Source organism: Halichondria panicea, chromosome 16, assembly GCF_963675165.1.
Source record: "Halichondria panicea chromosome 16, odHalPani1.1, whole genome shotgun sequence".
Taxonomy (NCBI): domain Eukaryota; kingdom Metazoa; phylum Porifera; class Demospongiae; order Suberitida; family Halichondriidae; genus Halichondria; species Halichondria panicea.
In genome coordinates this window covers 3,284,950-3,305,358 of record NC_087392.1, presented here as the reverse complement: position 1 = coordinate 3,305,358, position 20,409 = coordinate 3,284,950, and the positions used below count along the sequence as shown (strand labels likewise).

The 20,409-nt window shown below is 41.4% G+C and overlaps 1 protein-coding gene across 3 annotated transcripts; it reads right to left on the bottom strand.

Moving 5' to 3' along the window:
• Nucleotides 1-13,522: 13,522 nt before the first annotated feature.
• Nucleotides 13,523-20,205, bottom strand: LOC135349825 (uncharacterized). Of its 3 annotated transcripts, none has more exons than XR_010399001.1 (12): nt 19,587-20,204; nt 16,440-19,539; nt 16,204-16,340; nt 16,037-16,156; nt 15,884-15,985; nt 15,715-15,824; nt 15,364-15,664; nt 15,163-15,318; nt 14,992-15,100; nt 14,785-14,942; nt 14,612-14,733; nt 13,523-14,289 (listed from the first exon to the last, which is right to left on the bottom strand). XR_010399001.1 is itself a non-coding variant. In XM_064548437.1 (5 exons), the coding sequence occupies exons 2-5, from the start codon at nt 16,675-16,677 to the stop codon at nt 15,890-15,892; spliced, it is 591 nt and encodes a 196-aa protein (XP_064404507.1). In that variant the 5' UTR covers nt 16,678-19,539; nt 19,587-20,205; the 3' UTR covers nt 15,872-15,889. The 3 variants fall into 3 exon arrangements, 1 of the variants encoding a protein (XP_064404507.1); XR_010399000.1 differs by having other exon boundaries at nt 13,524-14,323; XM_064548437.1 differs by lacking the exons at nt 13,523-14,289; nt 14,612-14,733; nt 14,785-14,942; ... (2 more) ...; nt 15,364-15,664; nt 15,715-15,824 and having other exon boundaries at nt 15,872-15,985; nt 19,587-20,205.
• Nucleotides 20,206-20,409: the final 204 nt, after the last annotated feature.

Below are 20,409 nucleotides of genomic sequence, written 5' to 3'. Positions count from 1 at the left end.
AGGCACGTTGCTATATTAAAATTTCATTAGCATCTTACCGCACGAAGCTGCTAGGTTGTTATGGCGATGTCTCCTCTGTTGATGACAGTGCCTATGAAGGAGAGGGGATAGTAGGATACCTCCCAAAGACTACCAGCTTTATGCCAGACGCTGATGAACTGTCTGGCATGCATGACGAGCTATGGACCAGGACGGTGAGTATAGTATAGCTAGAATATCAGTAGTAAGTATAGTATAGCTAAAATAGAATTAGCAGTAAATGAACAGTCTTTATGTGAGCTTGTAAATTTCATAGATCGTTCACCGATATATATAGTATTACATGTACGTATTGTACTTCAAATTGATATATCTTAGCACTGTTACATTCATATCACTGTTACATTCATATGATGAGTCAAGCCGCAAGCCTTTTCATACCATATGATAGGCTGATCCATAAAAAAAAATTTTTGGATTTTATCTCACCGCTGGCCGAGCATTTAAAATGATAAAAACGGGTGAGCGTAATAACCGTGGCAACACATGTTGCACCCTATTGCTCTGGAAACCCAATAGAGAATTTACAGACATTTCACTTCGCTGTTAATTAAGAATCCGACGGTGAATCCGACGGTTAAAGTCTACGAACTCCAGCCACACTCATGCACATGCTTTGCCGGTTCAGTGCATACCGTACCATTCGTTAAAGGATGCGGCTGTGCGAGACATATTCAACAAGGTGATCAAGGAAATGGTACAGAGAAGGATGAAAGTGGCAATTCTGTATAGTACGTACTATTATTGACAGCATGGCTACATATAAAGTGCTCCTATACCTTAAAATGAGTAAGTATTAAAATGAGTAAGTACCTCAGGGACGTACACAGGGTGGTGCTACTCTTAAACAGCGTCTGAGAGGACTCACTGCAACTAATCTACAGCTTAATAGTGACAGTTACTAGACTTGAATAAAACTAGCTAGCTTTTACAGTTTCTCTAATGTACTGTACTGAGGATAACCATGTACTGAGGATAAGGATAACCATGGTAACTAAAGAGTGGGAGGGGCTCAATAACACTGAGACCCACGTGGACTAACACAAGGCCATGTGGTAACTCTTGCATGTACAGTTGGTTAGCCAGTATCACAACAGGAATGTCTGAGTCTCTGTTTAAGTAGCCGTAGTAATAATCATATGTGAAACGTAAATTACGATCTCCTACCTCCTACCTATCAACCAGTATTCGATTCCTCCTACCTCTCCGCCAGAATCACCTCTCCGCCAGAATCTCCGTATTCGATTTCTCCACCAGAATCTCCCACCTCTAAGCAGTGATGTTGTTGTTGTTCAGGTTCAGTCTGTGCGGCAGTCTCCCCGCACAGACACCTTTTGAAGAGCATTTTGAAGAGCATTTTGTACCTGCGCCTACATACAAGTCAGGCGTGCTTTTCAACATAGGTGGCTATAGCCAGAAAGATGTTAACTGTGAACACTTTAGGTCAGATCCTGGGGTCCTTGTTACGAAGCCACTCAAGAAGGCCCTTGAAAAAAAACCGTTCCATCGAACGTCAGTGGTCAGTGGTGCAAATGGAAGACAAACGAACAACCCAGTATTCGTAAAACGTTGAAGTGAGGCGGCAATTTGTCGCCACAAATTGCTCCAGTCGATAATAAGCTTGTAAAATTTCAGGCAACAAATGAAATTCAAGATTTGACCCAGTGATTTGGCCCAGTGACATTATTTCAAGCTATTATTATTAGTCATCACTTTACGATACATCATTTGCACTCCTACCGTAAGTTTGTTCAAGAAAAATAAATAATTACATGTACGCACAAAACAAATTAAAGCATGCATGCGTGGTTCTAAACCATTTCGTTCCCACTGACCACTCTTGGTTACCGTCTAGTCAGTTATGTATTTCACCCACTTGAACTTGACGTCCACTTTGACGTCCCTCGTTGCTGAATGGACACCCCAAATGAACATTCAAACACTACAGCTCCATTATGTTTGTGGGGTTGGTACCTCATTCTTACAGGTACTCAGGTGCATTAAGGACTGGGACCAACATAAAAAGACCAACATAAAAAGACATTTATAAGAGGCACTTCAACCTGCTGCTGTTTACTGTGTATATATAAAACTTTTATGATGAAATGAAACACTAGCTTCCATTCTCTAGGAAAATATTAAAATGAAGCCCCGCCCACTAATTGATCAGTGGGGGTGGTCCGTTTTGTCGAAGCACTATTTCACTTTTCTATTGAAAAATCGGCGTTTAAACACTAAGGCTACTAGCTATTGCTGCTGCTCATTATACTTAGTTCTATCTAAGCTAACAACTCACTCTAGCGCTTAGCCCTCCTGGTCTTTGCAAGGGAGAAATAACAGAAAGTTGTTTGATCTAGCAGTCTCATCTTGGATAGTAGGCTTCCCAGGGACACGGTCAACAATTTGTTGACAAAGTACAAGGATAAATCAGCTAAGGAAGGCTTATGGAAGTCATCTATTGTCTCGCAAGCTTTACTAGAGGGTGTTTTAAATGCCGACTAAGTCACTTCTCTAAACTAGCTGAATTACTGCATTACTGCAAAATGAAAAGGGAGTGGTACGTTGAAGTAATGAACGCGTGGGCGGAACCATGGCGACCGTGTGGGCGGGGCTTATAATTGCAAATTCAGCAATAATTGAAGGTCCCAGTCCTTAATGCACCTGAGTACGCACCTGAGTACGGTCCGACCATCCATTCTGCAAGTTGAAGTTGTGCTTGGCTGCATCTTGATACTGACGGCACCGGCACCTATACATTTATATATTTAAAAACAACGGATGAAGATCAGCTGATCAGCTGTATATAGTTGGTAGTCGGTCGTTCAGTCTCAGTCTCAATCTCAATCTCATCTGAGTCGTATCTCATCTGAGTCGTACTCTGTTGACGATAAAAAAAGCGACGGAGTCGTACTCTGTTGACGATAAAAAAAGCGACGGCCCGTCCTTTCTTGTGTCTCCTCTTCAATAGTCGAGCATAATTTATACTGATTCCTGAACAGTTTTTGTGAGTATTTCTATAGCGTGTACCTGGACGTAGCAGTAGTTGGGTCACTTTAAATAGAGAAAGGAGGCGTCAACTGAGGGACAGAGTCTTCTTTTCTTTAAAAAATACATCCACAAGAGACACTTTCCCACTTTCCCATCAAGCTTTTTAGGACCGTATACTTGTAAGACGACGACACAGAGACAAGCGCTAGCGCTAGATCTACAACTAGATCTACAACTATTACACTCCTTCACGGCACGTGACAGACGTCACAAAATGGTCTAGATATCAATTATTGATGACCTATTGATGACCTTTTGACCCCCTTGCGTTCCTCTCTTAGACAATTCCGCCATTGCTGAATCACTCAGCTCAGCAATTGCGTTGCGTAGATAGGAACAAACCGTGTGCCTAAAATCAGTGCAGTGCTTTTCCAGAGTCTCTCCCTTTCTCATGCTAGAGCTAAAATGGCTTCACGAATTCAACATATCAATTACTCACATATCAATTACTCATTACTGAATTATTAGTCCAGAGAAGATATCATTAATCCAGTTTCTCGTACTACTGTCGTCGTAAATTTATACTACTGAAAAAGAAAGAAAAATGTGATCAAAGAGCGTACGACATAGTATATAGACTGTTGATGGACTGTGTATACCTGTGCAACATCAATTCAGTACAAATCACATGTTATATATGCCAAAATATATAGGGAGTAGTTCATGTGTACATGTGATAGTACTGCTGTACCTATGTCTGCCTCTTCCCAAAATATTTCAAAAGTGGTATGGCTTCGAAAGTGGTTTCGAAAGTGATATGGCTTCGCAAAGATCCAAAACAAGTAATGTCATAAGCCTTCGATAAAAGCTCCTCGGGCCAAACTTGGTTGTGTGGAAGAATCCGGGTCTGATTTCCTTTGCGAAGTGGAGATTTCCTACATTGTTGCCCGAAGAATGGGTGTGCAGTCTTGAGCCAGGCATCTTGAGCCAGGTCGTTTAACCTTTTTACCTGTTTGACCTTTTTACACTGAGCACTTCTTGATGCAATCCCAGAACGAAGCATATTTGATGCTTCGACTTTTCTGGAAAACGCTGCAATCATTCCATGGTATTTTTATGGGTATGCACGATGATTAACGTTTTCATTATTATATGTGAGAGTGAGAGTGAGAGTGAGAGTGGAACAACACTTGCTATTGAGCAACAGTGTGTAGCCTCAAATTTTCTGTTTCGCACGCATCTTACATTTTGTACCGTTTTCCGATAGACTGTGCCTAAGTCACTATACTGGGGGCCTAGCTCCTCTCCTTGTCTAGCTATTTTTGTGATGTAATTGCTTTCGCTTCGATCAAGTCATGGTTATTTTTTCAACTCAGATAGCCAAACCGTACCTTGTCCACTGAACTGCTTGACATTCCCATACAATTTTATTCCCATACAATTTTACGAAGTGTAGTAGACAAAGAGTGTGCACTCACGGACAGAAATAATCCACTGCATGTCGCTGCGCACATGCAATCATGGTTGAACGACCATGAACGGTACCTTGGCCTCTCTCTTGATATTATATTAAAACTCTCTTGATACTAAAACTCTTGTGAAAATAGAAATTTTACATGCAATCTCCTAATGGGTAGCACTCTGCATTATAATCTGCAACTTAGCAACTTAGTCCATCTGCAACTTAGTTTATCTCGTCTGCTCCAAGGTTTGCCACAGCTCCGACCGTGACAGCAATCGTGGAGGGGGGAGATGTTGATGTTGCATTTTTGTTTAGTCCAGAATTAGTTCATACATTTTGTGGGTATCGTGGTTGCTGCTTGGGATTGTAGGCAAGGTCGCTTCATTCGTGGGTAAAATATTCGTGGTCAGACCTCCAACCACCCACGAAAATTACCCGCTATTGATCTAAAGATGTACACCAAGAGAGTGTAGAACTTTTGTATGTTACTTTTGCAGTTTAATATAATTATGCAGTCAACTGGCATACACTGAGAGCCACTGAGCAGCAGACGTCGACTTAGGACTAGGCTATTTATTGTTCGATGAATAGGTAAATATCGGTTAGACGTGAATGTTAAACACGTAGTGGGCTGCGAACAGTGCAAGGCTAGCTAGGTTGCTACACTCAATCACAAGGATGGAGGAACGTCATCACTTGTGTCACTCAGTCACTCAGCTGGAAATGAATGGTTGGACAATCCACACACTCGGCTAAAATTAATTATGCATGTGTGGGTGAGAGGAGACCCGCATAATAATTACTGATATATATATTTTCCTTACAGGTTTGTCTGTCTCCCAACTACATCCTTTCCAACTACATCCTTTCCCTTTTTTTTGTGTCTGTCTCCCAACTACATGTTTTTCCTTTTTTTTTGGCTGTAAGGAAGTGGGCCCAGCAACGAAGTGACGTTAGACTATACAAGTCATATGATTACTTATGTTATTCTATGAATAATACCGTATCTTTATTATCACATTGTCGCAATGCACATACTCAACAATACATTTCTTCCAACTGGACACAAAGATTTTTCTTCAGTATAGCACCTACACAAAACACAAAAAACACAACAACTAATTACTTAATGGAGTACGAGTAGTCAATATATCCACTTACAAAACTAACCCTTTCCCCGTCATATGACGGCAGCGGTAGTGATAATTTTCAAAAAATCGTTGTGGGCACTGTGTTTGGAGGTACCAGCACATGCTGCTCTTTCACGTGGTATCTTTAATATCTTGCCTCGAGGTACAACTTCGTGCAATACTGTTTGATAATGGCTACAAGATCTTCATAGTACAACCTCAGCGAGGTTCTAGGGCAGTGAGAATAACAATGCTTTATGGCCTTGTTGGGACTGGGATCATACCAAGAGAGTCATACCAAGAGAGTAAACTACTTTTCAGAGGTGCCGGAGGAAGAAGCTCCTGAGCATGAACCAAAGTCCTGGACCTTGTAAGTAACTATAGGTGACAGGCTCTGGGAAAACCAGACTATTGGAGCAGAATTTAGTATTGAGCTACAGCTAAATTTATGCCTACAGTGTAAAATTTCAAATAAAATGTTATTGATGTATAAGTATCTACAGTCCTTCTACTACATCTCTGTAAAATCTGATGCTCTAAATCCAACTCTTTCCATCGAACGCTTCGTCCAAACTTTCGCTATTACCTTATTTTTCCGAATTAAGCAATCTTTGAGAGCCGTTATTCTCGATACTACATTTTACGGCTTTGAGTTTCCAACGCGTATGACTCGGGTATGAAACCAGGTATGTGAACACTAAGCATATCATTGTGTAGGCAATGCTCTGCTCTATCACTTGGTACATTAATCACCAAAATTTTAGTCTGCTCCAATAGTCTGGTTTTCCCAGAGCCTGTCACAAATTTATTAGAGTATCATAATGTAGTCAGGACAAGTATGGTATGCTTAGTCTAGTAGTGGGCCACCCTTGAACCTGTGTGTAGGTGAAGAAAACATTTCCTGGGATCTGCCTCGCAGAGAATGAACCATGGTCACCGTGAGAACATTGAGAACACTTACTTAGTTACATCATGCCTTCATACAATAATTGTTTAAAATGTGTAAAAAAATTTTAATTAGTGGGGGTGGTCAGTTGCTAGGTAATGATGATGATGATGTCATGGTACCCCCATGCTGGGCTACCTGTAGGAAATAATTGCAAGTGATTACAATGCATTGTATGTATTTTTAGAAAAATGTGTATTTACTTTTTCCAGACGTCCATTTTCTTCGAGAGACACTCCACTAGACTGGGCGAGTTTTTGTCAACTCGTAGAGCTTTGTTGCGTTTGTCACGTTTGTCGCATGGCATGTTTATTAACGATTGTTTTTGAGCGCTTGGGCTTCGGGCCATCAAAAACATGTTTCGTGCGATTAATGTTCTGGTACAGCAAGTGTTGCCAGGAGTGTTGCCAGGAGTGCTGCAAGTGAGAGATGATTTATGATTTGGCTCTTCATGCAAACACACATTAGCATACATGTGGAGACATACATGTGGAGAAGATCTTCTGTCCCGCTACTTTTTTTTTGTCTAAATTGTTTTCTAAACATCGGTATAGGGAAAGGATTTGGAACTCTTCTTAATTTAATCAAACATCAACATCAAACACTAACCAACATCAAACACTAACCCTAGATGACTTTGGAGTGGTGCTGGAGTGGTGCCTGGTTTGGATTCTTGGATTCCTGTACACTAGCAGGCAGCTGGAAATAATTCTATAGTGCTTACGCTAGAAGCACCAGATTTAATAGGGGCCTGTGGATGCAGTTCATTAACTATTATATTATAGCGTAAGCACCAGATCCAGGGGATTTAATTGGCTGAGACTGTAGGCCGAAGTTGTGTACCTACGGCAGTATTTACAGACATTGAAATGTTCGCATTACACACGAAAATTAAACTACCACACTAGTATTTCACGTGCACGCAAATGTTAGAACCGACAAAATTATCTGCTGAAGGCAAATAGTAAAACCCGCTACAGGCTATGAGGTATCATAGACTTCCATACCATATAATAAACATGTTGTGACGTTGAGAAAAGACGTTGAGAAAATGCCAAACTGTGTTAATTCACTATCATTCACAAGGTATTTATCGTTGAATTGGGGACGTTGCCTCTAAGTTTTGTTGTGCTATATACCTTTTTGCTATATACCTTTTTTTGAAAAGCTAATTTTATTTCGTGGTAAACCTCTAAGCGCGCAGTCCAAGAGCAGGTACGAAGGGCCATCTCACACTCTTGATAGTTATATTATAGTTAATATGTATGGCGTTCACAACTGGTTATTTGAATCCTTTGCCCTTTGCCATAGCCAACGAAGCTAGAGATTTCATAACTCGCCTTGGTTGTAAACCTGCTTTCTTGCTAGAGCTGTGTACTGAAGAAAAACGCACAATAAAACGCACATGCACGTGAGTGAGCAAATCTTATTTGAAGACCACCACTAGACATGTGACAAGATCCAGTACAGTGTCGAGGTGTACACAGTGTCGAGGTGTACAGTGTGGCCAGAGGATGCAGATGCAAAATTAATGTGTTGCAGGTGCCTGGGAGGACTACTGTAACAATTGCTGTGAACAATGGAAAACATAATTATATGCTCATGCTCAGTTTTTCATGCAGAATAGATGCAGCTCTAGTTTTCAATCACATGTTTCAAGAAAGCCTGTTCCAATAAATGTACTGAAGCTAATGACCTTCAAGTATGCATGAGGTCAAATAAGTTTCCTGGACATGGACTGCTGCATGCTAGATATTGCTCCATCATTCTGCAAAATCATGAAGTAAACCAACCACCATCAGAGGACGAATCTGATCACACACTTTAGTCACTGATGTGGCAAGCGCATCATAGGGTTCTCAAGAACCATTATAAGCCCCCTATTTTAAGGTTACAGCTTTTCCAAAGGCCGTCTCCCCTGGCTTGTGTATCCCGTTTGCATCTGACCCTGGTACACTTGTAAGTCGTCCTTTTGTCCTTTTGTCAAGGCACTGGTGTTATTCCGTAAGCATGTCAATAAGGTTCTTTTGACAATGACAAATAAGCAGTTAAGCATTCAAGGTCATGTTAACCTGCCGAAAGGATTTCTTCCATTATTAACCCTGCGATACTTAGGAAGTAGCTCGAACTACACACATCCCTGTATAGAGGAAGAGCTGTAGAATCACGTGCAATTTAGTCTAGAAATTTCCAAGCCACGTTGCTATGTTAAGCCGCACGAAGTTTATAGCTATGTTTACTTGTGCCGATGTGCTTGAACAGCGTGAGGACAGCAATGGCGATGTCTCCTCTGGTGATGACAGTGCCTATGAAGGAGAGGGGATAGTAGGATACCTCCCAAAGGCTACCAGCTTTATGCCAGACGCTGATGAACTGGCTGATGAACTGTCTGGTGGGACTGAGGACATGCATTGCATGACATGGACCTAGACGCTAGTGCTATGGACCAGGACGGTGAAAGACCAGGAGAGGGCTCACTGTGTGACTCACTCTGGCAAGTAGTATAGTATAGCTAGAATATCAGTAGTGAGTATAGTATAGATCGTTCACCGATATATGTACGTATTGTACGTATTGTACTTCAAATTGATATATCTTAGCACTGTTACATTCATATGATGTGAAATCAAGCTTAGTCAAGCCTTTATACCGGCTGATCCATAAAAAAAAAATTATCTCACCGCTGGCCGAGCATTTAAAATGATAAAAATGGGTGAGCGGGTGAGCGTAATAACCGTGGTTGTTATGGCAACACATGTTGCACCATTTTATTCTTATTCTATGTTGTATGGGCATTCTATTGGTATATGGTTGGTATATGGTTGCTAGGCATTTTATTGCTCTGGAAACCCGATAGAGACTTCATAATTAAGTTAAGACGATAATATTCTGTGGAAGACAAATGTTGCCCATCATGATAATTCCACAGATATTGAGAGAGATGTGTCAGGTTGTGCTTACAAATTTCAGAGCACTCCTAATCGAACATTTAGCGACTGGTTCTCGATCTGCCATGTACACGTCATCCACGTCATCCAATATCCAAAACCAGTTAATTACAGTGCCAAGTTACACAGCAAGTCATTGACAAAGTTAAAGCAGCAACGGACGAAGTCACCGATGTGTCAAACAAGGAGCGGTATGTGGACCATGTTCATAAGAGAAGTCAGGTCTCCAACAAAATCATGACCGCGTATGGTTTAATCGCAAGAGCTTCTTCCTCAGGCCTTCAGGCTCTCAAGCTAGTTATGATCCCAGTCACTGTCCTCTCACTCAACAAGCCTCACTGTCTAGCTATACTTTAGAAGGTTGTACTACGAAGATCTTGAAACATCAAACGGTACTGTACGAAGCGTACCGCATAAGCTCAATGCGCATGTGCTTGAGCTTGAGCTGGCGCTCCAACACAGCGGGCACAACGAATTTTTGAAAATGACCACTAGAGTGACGGCTTCAACGGGGAAAGGCCTCCAAAAAAGCTAGCCAACTTACGTGAGGGTTGGTACACTTTGGTGTGCATTATTTGTTACAGTTTGGAGAAGGGACTTCTTTCTAGCGACTCCGAGAATGATTTCGTGGACCAGTTTGTCAAATAATTATGTCTGTATTAGTTCAAATTCTGACCTGGAGGATGTAACGGCGACTGCTAAAGAAATGTTGATGCACGTACTGAACATATCCAATCAAGTGTAAGCTTGGATGGCATGTCACTATTACCTATTTATTGCACAGAAACCAGAAAGCCACCTCAGCAGGTTGACATGCTGCCAAGAGATTTTTTTTGATTTTTCAAAATCATTGTGGCAACTTGATGTTGGATGTTGAGTGTGTGTTTTAACATACACAAAGGTGGACTTTCTGGGTGAAGATGGTGGTGGACTACAAGACATGACATTACAGCTCAGGTGCATTAAGGCAGTGTCCAGAGACGATTTTCCGTTTTGCACATTTTGTCACATATTATCAGAATGAAATATTTTACAAAAAATGTACATCATGTGACACTCTTAATGGCAAAAACTTTGGCCAACATTGTTCCTCAAAAACCGATTTGTTGCAGGTGGGGTTAGTACGGTGGGGTTAGTACACGGTGGGGTTAGTACTCAATAGTATCTAGGAATGAGATTAATAATCCTGCTGCGCAAAACTATAGCTACTACCACATATCCAACTTAACAGAATTATCTGTTAAAAATTATCTCAGTCATTCGAAACCCCAGACCAACAAAAAAAAAACGTAAAACATTCCCCAAATTTCGACAACGTCACCTGGGACAGAGATGGGATCCTCGAGAACTTAAACATTGGAATAATGAAAATGGAGAAGTCAACTGGACAAAGCTAGCAAAACAATTTGATGTACCAGGTGCTAACCAAGGTCAAATTGTGAAAGAGTTTGCAGATGTGACAAAACTAGATGGGCGACTCCCAAACACGCGAACAAGATCCCGCAAGTTGCGTCTACCTGGAGGGGAGAGATTTCAGTACCCACGAAATTAAAACCGATTGGGACAAGAGGATAGAAAATGGGGAACTATCACTCGGTAAACCATGCCACCCTCAAAAAAATAAGCCGAATTTCTGATATGGAAGAAAAATTCCATTGCTGGAATTAAGACACGAGTCTCTAATGCACTGATGAACTGCACTGATGAACTGCTTACGAAACGTAACGTCACAGATTATGTTGACAACACTTATGCTGACAACACTCTCAAAGACCTTCTAAAGAAAACTGAAAGGACACGCTGTATTGGGCTATGGCGGACATGGCTATGTTCTAATCACAGTGAAAGTGTTCTATGGGTGTTCAAGACAGAATCAGAGAAGCGAACGAAACGGTGTGCATAACATTCAGTCCTTCATTGAGGAACCCGAAATTCATATTCTAGCAATGTCTTCCTCTACTATTGTGCTCTCATTAAAGATAGAATGGAATGTATCGAGGAAATGAACGAACCAGTAATCTCCACAAAAAACATTGCCATTAACGACAAATTGATGTTTTTCAGTGGCGATAAACCGGCTTCACAGTTTGTGTGGATGTCCTGCAACACGACTCATCCTTAAAACAAAGGAGGTTTCAAGACATACAGTCTATAGCAGTTGAAGGTAAATATATACATAGAAACATAGCAACCTACATACATTCTTTTAGCTATTAAAAAAGTATGTTATTAATAATATTACTACAGGCCAATGTGGTAAACGGTATGGATACATAAAGCCATTCGAAACTCTAACAACAACAGAGCAAATGAGAAAGGAGTTGCATTCGAGACCACTCAAGCACTTAAAGAAGCGGATCAGGTGATGGATTGTGAGCCCCTTCACGACTATTGCCCGTAATTTGTTTGACGAGACAACCACTGGTAATTGATACCGACCTAGCCTCAAAAGATGGAAGATGAAATCCTGCAATCAAATAACGAAAACGATGAAGAAAAGCAAGAAAACATTCCACAAACAAACATTCCACAAACACCTCATACATTATGGAAAGCTCTCGGTGAATCAACGCTACTACAACAACTAGATAAAAAGCTACGTCTACAACGCTACTACAACAACTAGATGAGCTACGTCTACAACTAGGTCCAGTGAACCACAATCAACGCGTACAGCCTACAAGAAAGCAATTTGTTCAGTTAAAGCTAGTCTCAGCTAGTCTCAAATCTACAAGAATGAAAAACCAAGAATGTATCAACACATTCGAAAAGAAATACTTTTCTGCAAACAGCCAACAGAAGAACATGGAGTACGAACAGCTTTGTAAGACGCATTGAAAAACTTAGATTGCTTCTACATGTACGTTACATTTTCAAATCTAGACTGAGTGGCTGGGCTAAACGCAGTCATTACTCAATACTGAGCTATTGGTCTGGTCTGCAGCAATAATTCTGCAGCAATAATTATAGAGCTAGAACCTTAATGTAATTATAATTATCTTCGAAATCTGATTATGTACTGTGTGTACACTTATGCATGAGTAACTTTACTATAACACCTGAAAACCTGAGAGCTTACACATGTAAACAGTACACTCACCGACACAATCACAAATAATATAATTCTATATTCTATATAGGTTGTCGTGTAGAGAGCTTTCTATTAGATCGGATTTACGTGAGCCAGCTGATTTTGTGCACGAAGCTCCTCTTGCAACTCTTGCAAATCTTGCTTGTCTAGCCTTGCAAAAGGCTTTATGCATCTTTCTTTCTTACAGTGGTTTTCCATACCTTTGCAGGCTATACTCCAAGAGCACTGTAACCACAATGTAGTGATTACCTGTTTGTGTTATTTTAGTCCACCCACACATCACAAAAATCAATGATGGGTAAAATACTGGCTATTGCAGACTTTTCACACAACTCAAGGGGTTACTACTCTACTTTCACAGCAATCCTTCTGGGAAGTGCGGTCTGGGATCGAGGCTAAGTAAATATAGGCCCTCCGCTCCCTATAGCTATACATACAAGTTTTAGCTCATATCATTTTGCCACAATGAACCAAGCAACAAGTTAGCTGAGCTACCATCACTTCAGTCAGACAAAATATGAGACACTTGAAACATTTAGCGGCTATTATAATTATTTTGGCGAGTGAGCTATTAGAATTTGGCGATTTTTAATTTGACGTCTTAGGCTACTACAGCAATTAGGTCCACTAATTTGGCAGTTTTGAAATTGCCAAATTAAAACCAGTTACAGTTTGCATTTTGCAGGCCATAGCAAGTAATTGTAATTTTGTTGGCTTGTTACTAACAATCATAACAGAAGCCAACCAAAATACTATATTTACTACATTGTGGTTGCAGTGCTCTGCAGTATAGCCTGCAAAGGTAAGGAAAACCACTGTACCTGTAGAAAAATTGTGCAATGTTGTATTTATGGCTGTAGTTGTGATAATTCTAATACAGTGGTTTGCAGAACAGTTGTCATGCTCATAGAGCAGTAGCTAGGCGGTGGCTCTTTAAACGAGCATGCGTCAGATATTAATGCGCGATAGCACGCCGCGCACCCGTGTATAAAAGGGGGCTGGGCAGTCCGGAAGGAAGTGATTACAATTTCAAATTGTGCCGCAAGACTTACACACACAGCTAGCTATACTATCCACAGAGATATATTATCTTTGCTAGCGCTTACTATGGCTGCAAAAACCATAAAAGTAAGACCAATAAAAGTAAGACCAATACAAACAATATGAAGCTATACACAGTTTTGTTCCAGGTTACAGGTTAGAGTTGAATACGACGATATTCCTCCTCAAGTTTTCATCTCAGAATTAAACAAATTCATTCGTGATCACCAGCCAACAAGAGGGTTTAAGGGCAGAGATCGTTCGGGAGAGGGTGGTTAGATCTAGACCAGAGAATGAAATTGATAGGCAAGGTAAGTGACCATATCACAATACGTGTACAACTTAGCCAATTATTATCGCTTTCTTTCAGCAGATGTGAGTGTGCGCGATCTTCCTCGTGGTTACGAGACACTACAACATAATGTGCCCGTCCACAGAGGGCTCAACCACTGTCCACACTGTTTCTGTGCCCCGTGCGTCGTTCAACAGCCTCCAACATTTTTGAAGGGATCATGTGACCCACATCCAGCCAATGCAGAGAAGCGACACAGGCTCTAACAAGCTGTTTTGGAGGTGTCTGAACACGCTTGGGGTGTGGCAGGACGAGGAGTACGAGGAGTACTTGAGAGCAAAGGAGCTGCGCACTGCAAGGGATGACAGGAGAGACATCATGCCACGCTGTGTAATTGAAGTAAGAAAAAAATATTTATGGCAATAAAATTACTCAAGTGTTATACATGCAGGAAATTCGAAGACGCTATCCTACAGATGACGGACATTATAGGGATTACATGAGGGATTACATGAGTACATTTGACGCCAGTATTGAATACGACACTACAGACGATAATATAGAAGATTAATTTTAGTACAAACGGACTTATTGTTAATGATAAACATAGGATGACGTATGACTAGCTAAAAGGGGGTTAGCGAAACAAATGTACATTATACCAACATACTCACACAATCAGACGTCTGGTCCCACACAGCCAGGATCATCACCCTCGTAATCACTGTCTGAATCAGGTACAATCTCCCCATCTTCTAAAATATCAGAATCATCGCCATCATCTTCATCAAGAAAACTACAACAATAACAATAAGTATTGTACTGATCACTAGATATGTTGACTTACTCCAAGCTTGTCATGTTCTTTGTAACGTAGGTGGTCCACAGTACAAAAGCAAACTGATACGTTTTCTTGACGAGAGCTTTCATGGCAGTTCTGCGGTCAGGTCGCCGAAGGTCTTTCAACTTGCGCTCGCTTGTGTGCTCTCGTCCCACGTTCTCTTTCTGCGTATAATTATTAATATCAAATTGTCAGGGAAAGTAGTAACCTTACCCAGTCCAACACAGCCAAGTTCATTCTCATAGAGAAAACTCTGGTAGAGAAGTGGATCCTCTTTGAGATGTAGCAGAGAATGAGATGTAGCAGAGAAGCTGGTGGTTCACTATATACAGCACACAGTAGCACACAGTCTAAGTAGGTTATAGTCATACTCAACAAACATACCCTACACATAAGGACTCTGGGAAGCGATAGATGTAGGTGTCTTTCAATTGTTTCTCCAGCTGCTGGACAAGTAGCCGGGTCAGTCAGCAGATCCTTGCCAGGAGCGTAGTGAGGGAGATGACAAGTCGATGAAGGGTGGCATTCAAGGTGGTTGTCCTAAAAATTACTAGTGTAATAATTATTATTATTGTATTACTTTACCTGATAGTGCATAGCGATATTTTCTTGGCCATCACCATCACAATCACAATTCTTCATAGCCCAGTATAGATGCGCTTGTCAACCAGCTCAGGAAACCATGTCAGTCCCATGTCTCTAACTCGACCCTGAGTAACCTTCTGGAGACACTTTGACATATTCTTGGTCCCTGAATAAAACAGTTCTGAACATGCAGTGTACTACCATGCCATGTATCAAAGGAGTTCTTCAGTCCCCAGATCAGAGGTCACGTAACGGGACACTTGATGCTGCATGTCATGCGCTACTTCTACAACATTCCGACCTGAATTACAATACTGATTAGCATAGTACATACACAAAAAGGTGCCACACCACGAGCAATTGCCTGTGGCACAGCAATCTTAGTGCACTGCAATTCTCGTGTCTGAGCAACACCGTGGTCTGTTCGAGACACTGTAGAGATCCCAACTATCTTCTTGGTGCTAGGAAGAAAGTAGGTAAACAGATATATACAATTTTTATACAACATTTTTCTTCGTACCTTTCTTCATGTACCCATGTCCAACATGGCCGATTCCCGCAAACTTAGAGAGTTTGATGTACTGGACTGGCAGCACACCGGCACAGGTGAGACTGAACCATTCTAAATACACATGTAAATGATTTTATGTTTGGTATAATGTGAGAAACTTACTTTTGGGTCAACAAGTAGGGTCAACAAGTAACGCGCTCCAAACACTCTGGAGCTGGACCACGTTCTCTCAGCGACATGGTATCTGCGGCACGAGAACTTCAGCCTCAGGACATGGCCCTTCTATTATAGAAGATAATATTTGTATATATACTTGTAGCTACACGTACCTGAACAGGTGATCCTACTGTCCAAGGGTTGACAGATAAGCCACACGAGCAAGATGTCTTCAACCCCTCCAACAAATCAGCCAGGCACGTCCTCTCAGTGAGGAATGCAGCTTCATCATCTGGTCCAGTATAGATGCCTGTATTTACAAATAGTAGCTATATTAAAGACAAAGGCCTGTGCTCACTAGCAGCCAGTGTATACTATTTACATCTACTTGCTACAAACAGTAACTTACCACTGTCTTTGTTGAAAGACTGTCTTGCAGGAACTACACTAGGACTACCCGCGTAAGGCGCGGGCATCAGCTGCTCAACCAGGTCAAACATGGCTGACATCAAACCAGCGTTGTCCAGCGTTGGCTGTCCAGCAGGAGAAAGCACAGAGTGTACATGCTCAGCCAATGCAGCCTTAGCTGCTTGATTGTCAAAATTGACAACTAGAGAATGTCTGAAACCATTTCTTTGACTTGCCATAGCGAAAACTACTCGTACACGTGTCTGGTTGCTGGCTTAGATCTCTAAGTACCTCCCAGAGCGCTATATATAGCTTAGCTCCCAGAGAAAGTGTGCATTTCCACCATTTTATATAATTATATGCGTCCATTTTCTGGACTGCCCAGCCCCCTTTTATACTGTGCATGCTCGTTTAAGTGTTTTGTGGTTTTGTGGTCTGATTACTGGCAGGCTGGCATGGGCTTCTGGCTGCGCATGCCCATTTGAGCAAGCACATGTAACTCTATTTAATGTGCACTGTTTAGCTAGGCTAGACTGCACAGACTGAGAGAGTCACACAGTAGTCAAGTGGCTATCTTAAAGTTCAACTATCATCACATGGCTAATTTCAACTATAACATTTTGCAACGTTCAGATGTGTACCCTTCTAAGATGTGTACCCTTCTAACACTGTTCCTACACGTACACAGCAAGTGCAATTTGGCCTCAGATGCAGCTAGGCCTCAACCAACAGCTGGTAGCGATTTCTATTTAAAGGTGCTGTGTCCTGAAAACAAGAAAGATTATAAGACAGTTACATTGCGTGGATTATCACCGGACAACATTGATAGTCCTACTAAGTTGAAAGAAGCTGGGTCTAGACATGGATGTGGGTTATTTTGTTCAAGCCAAAAAACTTTGGATAAATACACGTTTGGAACAGTGTTGGTAGAAGTGTTGGTCGAGGAGAAAAGTTAACACTTTGGTGTGTCACCTCGACAGTCTAACAAACGTAAGCATGATGATGATGATCGAGACAGTGGCCCTTTGGTTAGTAAGAAATCGCGTTCTTCACAAGGCCCCTCGGCTGTCGAGGCAAAGAGTATGAACATAAGTTGGTCGGGTTACATAACGATAAGTGGTTCAGTACAAGCTATGGGCAGAAATGCTAGCGTGTGGAACTACGCTTCCATGTTTAACAGAGATTCGAAACACTCACAAGGCACGACACCGGGTATGATGACAGTAATGAACATGGCATTGGCTCCCAAACCAACAGTGGGGTCTACTCCAGTAAACTGAGAGGGACATACATGAAACAACTGACGGAGCGAAGGAATTCTCGATCAATATGAGTACGAGGAGCAAAGGACTGATCTTGTCGAGCTGATACGTAAGCTGAAGTGACATTGCTGAAGTGAAAACATTCTTGTTTTAGGTAATTTGTATGCATGTGTTAATTGCATGTGTTAATTAGTTTGTCCATTTGGTAACAAGTAATTTTCATATTGTAATTGACTGTCAAAAAATGGAGTTTTAAAAATAGCCAGTATAGTTTAACCCTTTAACCGTCACGGGCCACGATCGTGGCCCGCAATAGTGACTTTTTTGTGAAATTCTAGTTCTGCGATACTTTAGGAAGTAGCTCGACTACGCACATCCTTGTCCTTGTACAGAGGAAGAGCTGTAGAATCACGTGCAATTTAGTCTAGAATTTTCCAAGCCACGTTGCTATGTTAAAATTTCATTAGCATCTTACCGCACGAAGTTTATAGCTATGGCTAGGTTGTTTACTTGTGCCAATGTGCTTGAACAGCTTGAGGACAGCAATGGCAATGTCTCCTCTGGTGATGACAGTGCCTATGAAGGAGAGGGGATAGTAGGATGCCTCCCAAAGGCTACCAGCTTTATGCCAGACGCTGATGAACTGTCTGGGACTGAGGACATGCATGACATGGACCTAGACGCTAGAGCTATGGACCAGGACGGTGAAAGACCAGGAGAGGGCTCACTGTGTGACTCTGGCAAGTAGTATAGTATAGCTAGAATATCAGTAGTAAGTATAGTATAGCTAAAATAGAATTAGCAGTAATGAACAGTCTTTATGTGAGCTTGTAAATTTCATAGATCGTTCACCGATATTATAATACATGTACGTATTGTATTTCAAATTGATATATCTTAGCACTGTTACATTCATATGAAAGCTCAGTCGTGCAAAGGCACAACGCCAAATATTGTGAGTTTTATGAGTTGTTTCCAAGCAGGTATAATTATACTCATGATCATAATTATTTTTAATGCAGCTCTTGCTGTTGGTGAATCTCAAACAAGTAAGCTTCTCAAACCTGAACATGTGATTGGTCTCCCTCCTGGCATTACCCTGAGGGTAGGGAGAATCTGCAAGCTGTGTATGAAAACATTTTGAACATCAAGTTCGTTGGTAAGCTGCTTCTTCAATGAATATGTAGATATTACATGTACAGTTCAATCAATCTAGACCATTACCAGGCCTGTAGGTTATACTACATGCATCTACCATAATTATGCCAGCGAGGTATACGGTAGTATGTTTGTGTGTCTGTGTAGACTGCTACAGCTGCAGCTGCTCAAGGATGAGTAGCTATGTTTTCTTGGATTTTGATTCGTGGATTTGCAAAATAATGCTTCGTTCTCGAGTTATGCCTAGTTTTGCTTACTTGGAATGCCTTGAGTACGTAGCCAAACGTGAGAAGAGAGCTCTGCGCTTAGACTTGAACTTTTGGCTTTTCCACTCTTTGAGTTTGCGCAGTAAAATATGTTAGTAGCTTTATGTTATGTAGCTCTCCACCGAGGCATCACCAACACTTACTCAGGTACATTAAGGACTGGGACCAGCAATTATTGTTGATTCAGCGAAAACGAAGCTCCGCCCACGATTTTTGATGATTAATGATGTCATGTAGTACGGGAGGTGTATTCTGAATGTTATAGTGATTGATGAAATAGTGTGATGAATGACTCACCTCATGAACGTGATCCATCTCTGAGTGTGAATGAAATAGTGTGATGATTGACTCACATTCCGGTTTGTCATCCTCATGTAATACGGGAGGTGTCTCGTTTGTGATCCACGGGAGTCCCCTGAATGTGATCGATTTATGAATGAAATAGTGTAATGAATGACTCACCTCATGCTCATGTGTCTTCTCAGGTTTGCTATCGATGAAATAGTTTTCGTGATGACTGAATGTCCTGCTCATTCAGGTCTACACTCGAGGGACTCTGTAGTACGCTGTCTGTATAGAGCTACTCTAGGATTGAACAAGATTAGGCAGACTAACAACTTTTTATCAAACAGTAAAAGTGTACCATGAGTTAGAACAACAAAGTGTGATCAACAGACAGGAAACAATAACGAACAAGACAAATACAGATATAAATTCCATACTAACCACAAACATACCGCCGGCCAAGACCGGACGGTCTTAACAATACATGCATGAGTCTATGTTGGTTATCAGTTATCAGTTTACAGTTTCATCTTCCACTTGCAAAACGACAGCGATTTTCGTGACGGGTCTCTTATAGATTCCTTGAGCGGTCTTCACTGATACGACTCTAACCAGATCATCTCTCCCAAGATAGACCTGTACGACACGGGCTAATGGCCACTTAGTAGGGATGAGATTGTCCTCACGGAGGATGACAACATCTCCCACTGATACGTTTCTTTGGGGGCGACATATTGTGGTTAGGTACTCACTTGACCAGCGCTGCCAAAAGTGGCGAACTAGCTGCTGGCAAAGCGTTTCAACAAAGTGAACGATCGATAAGAAAATGCTGGATCTGGCAGAGACATCGTCCTATCAGGAAGTGACCTGGTGTGAGAATCTCTATTCCATCTGTATTGGGAGCCAGGGGTCGGCTATTCAAACATGCCTCTATCTGATTAAGCACTGTGGTCATTTCTTTGTATGTCAACTTAACGTTAGTTGTGACTCTTTTCAAATG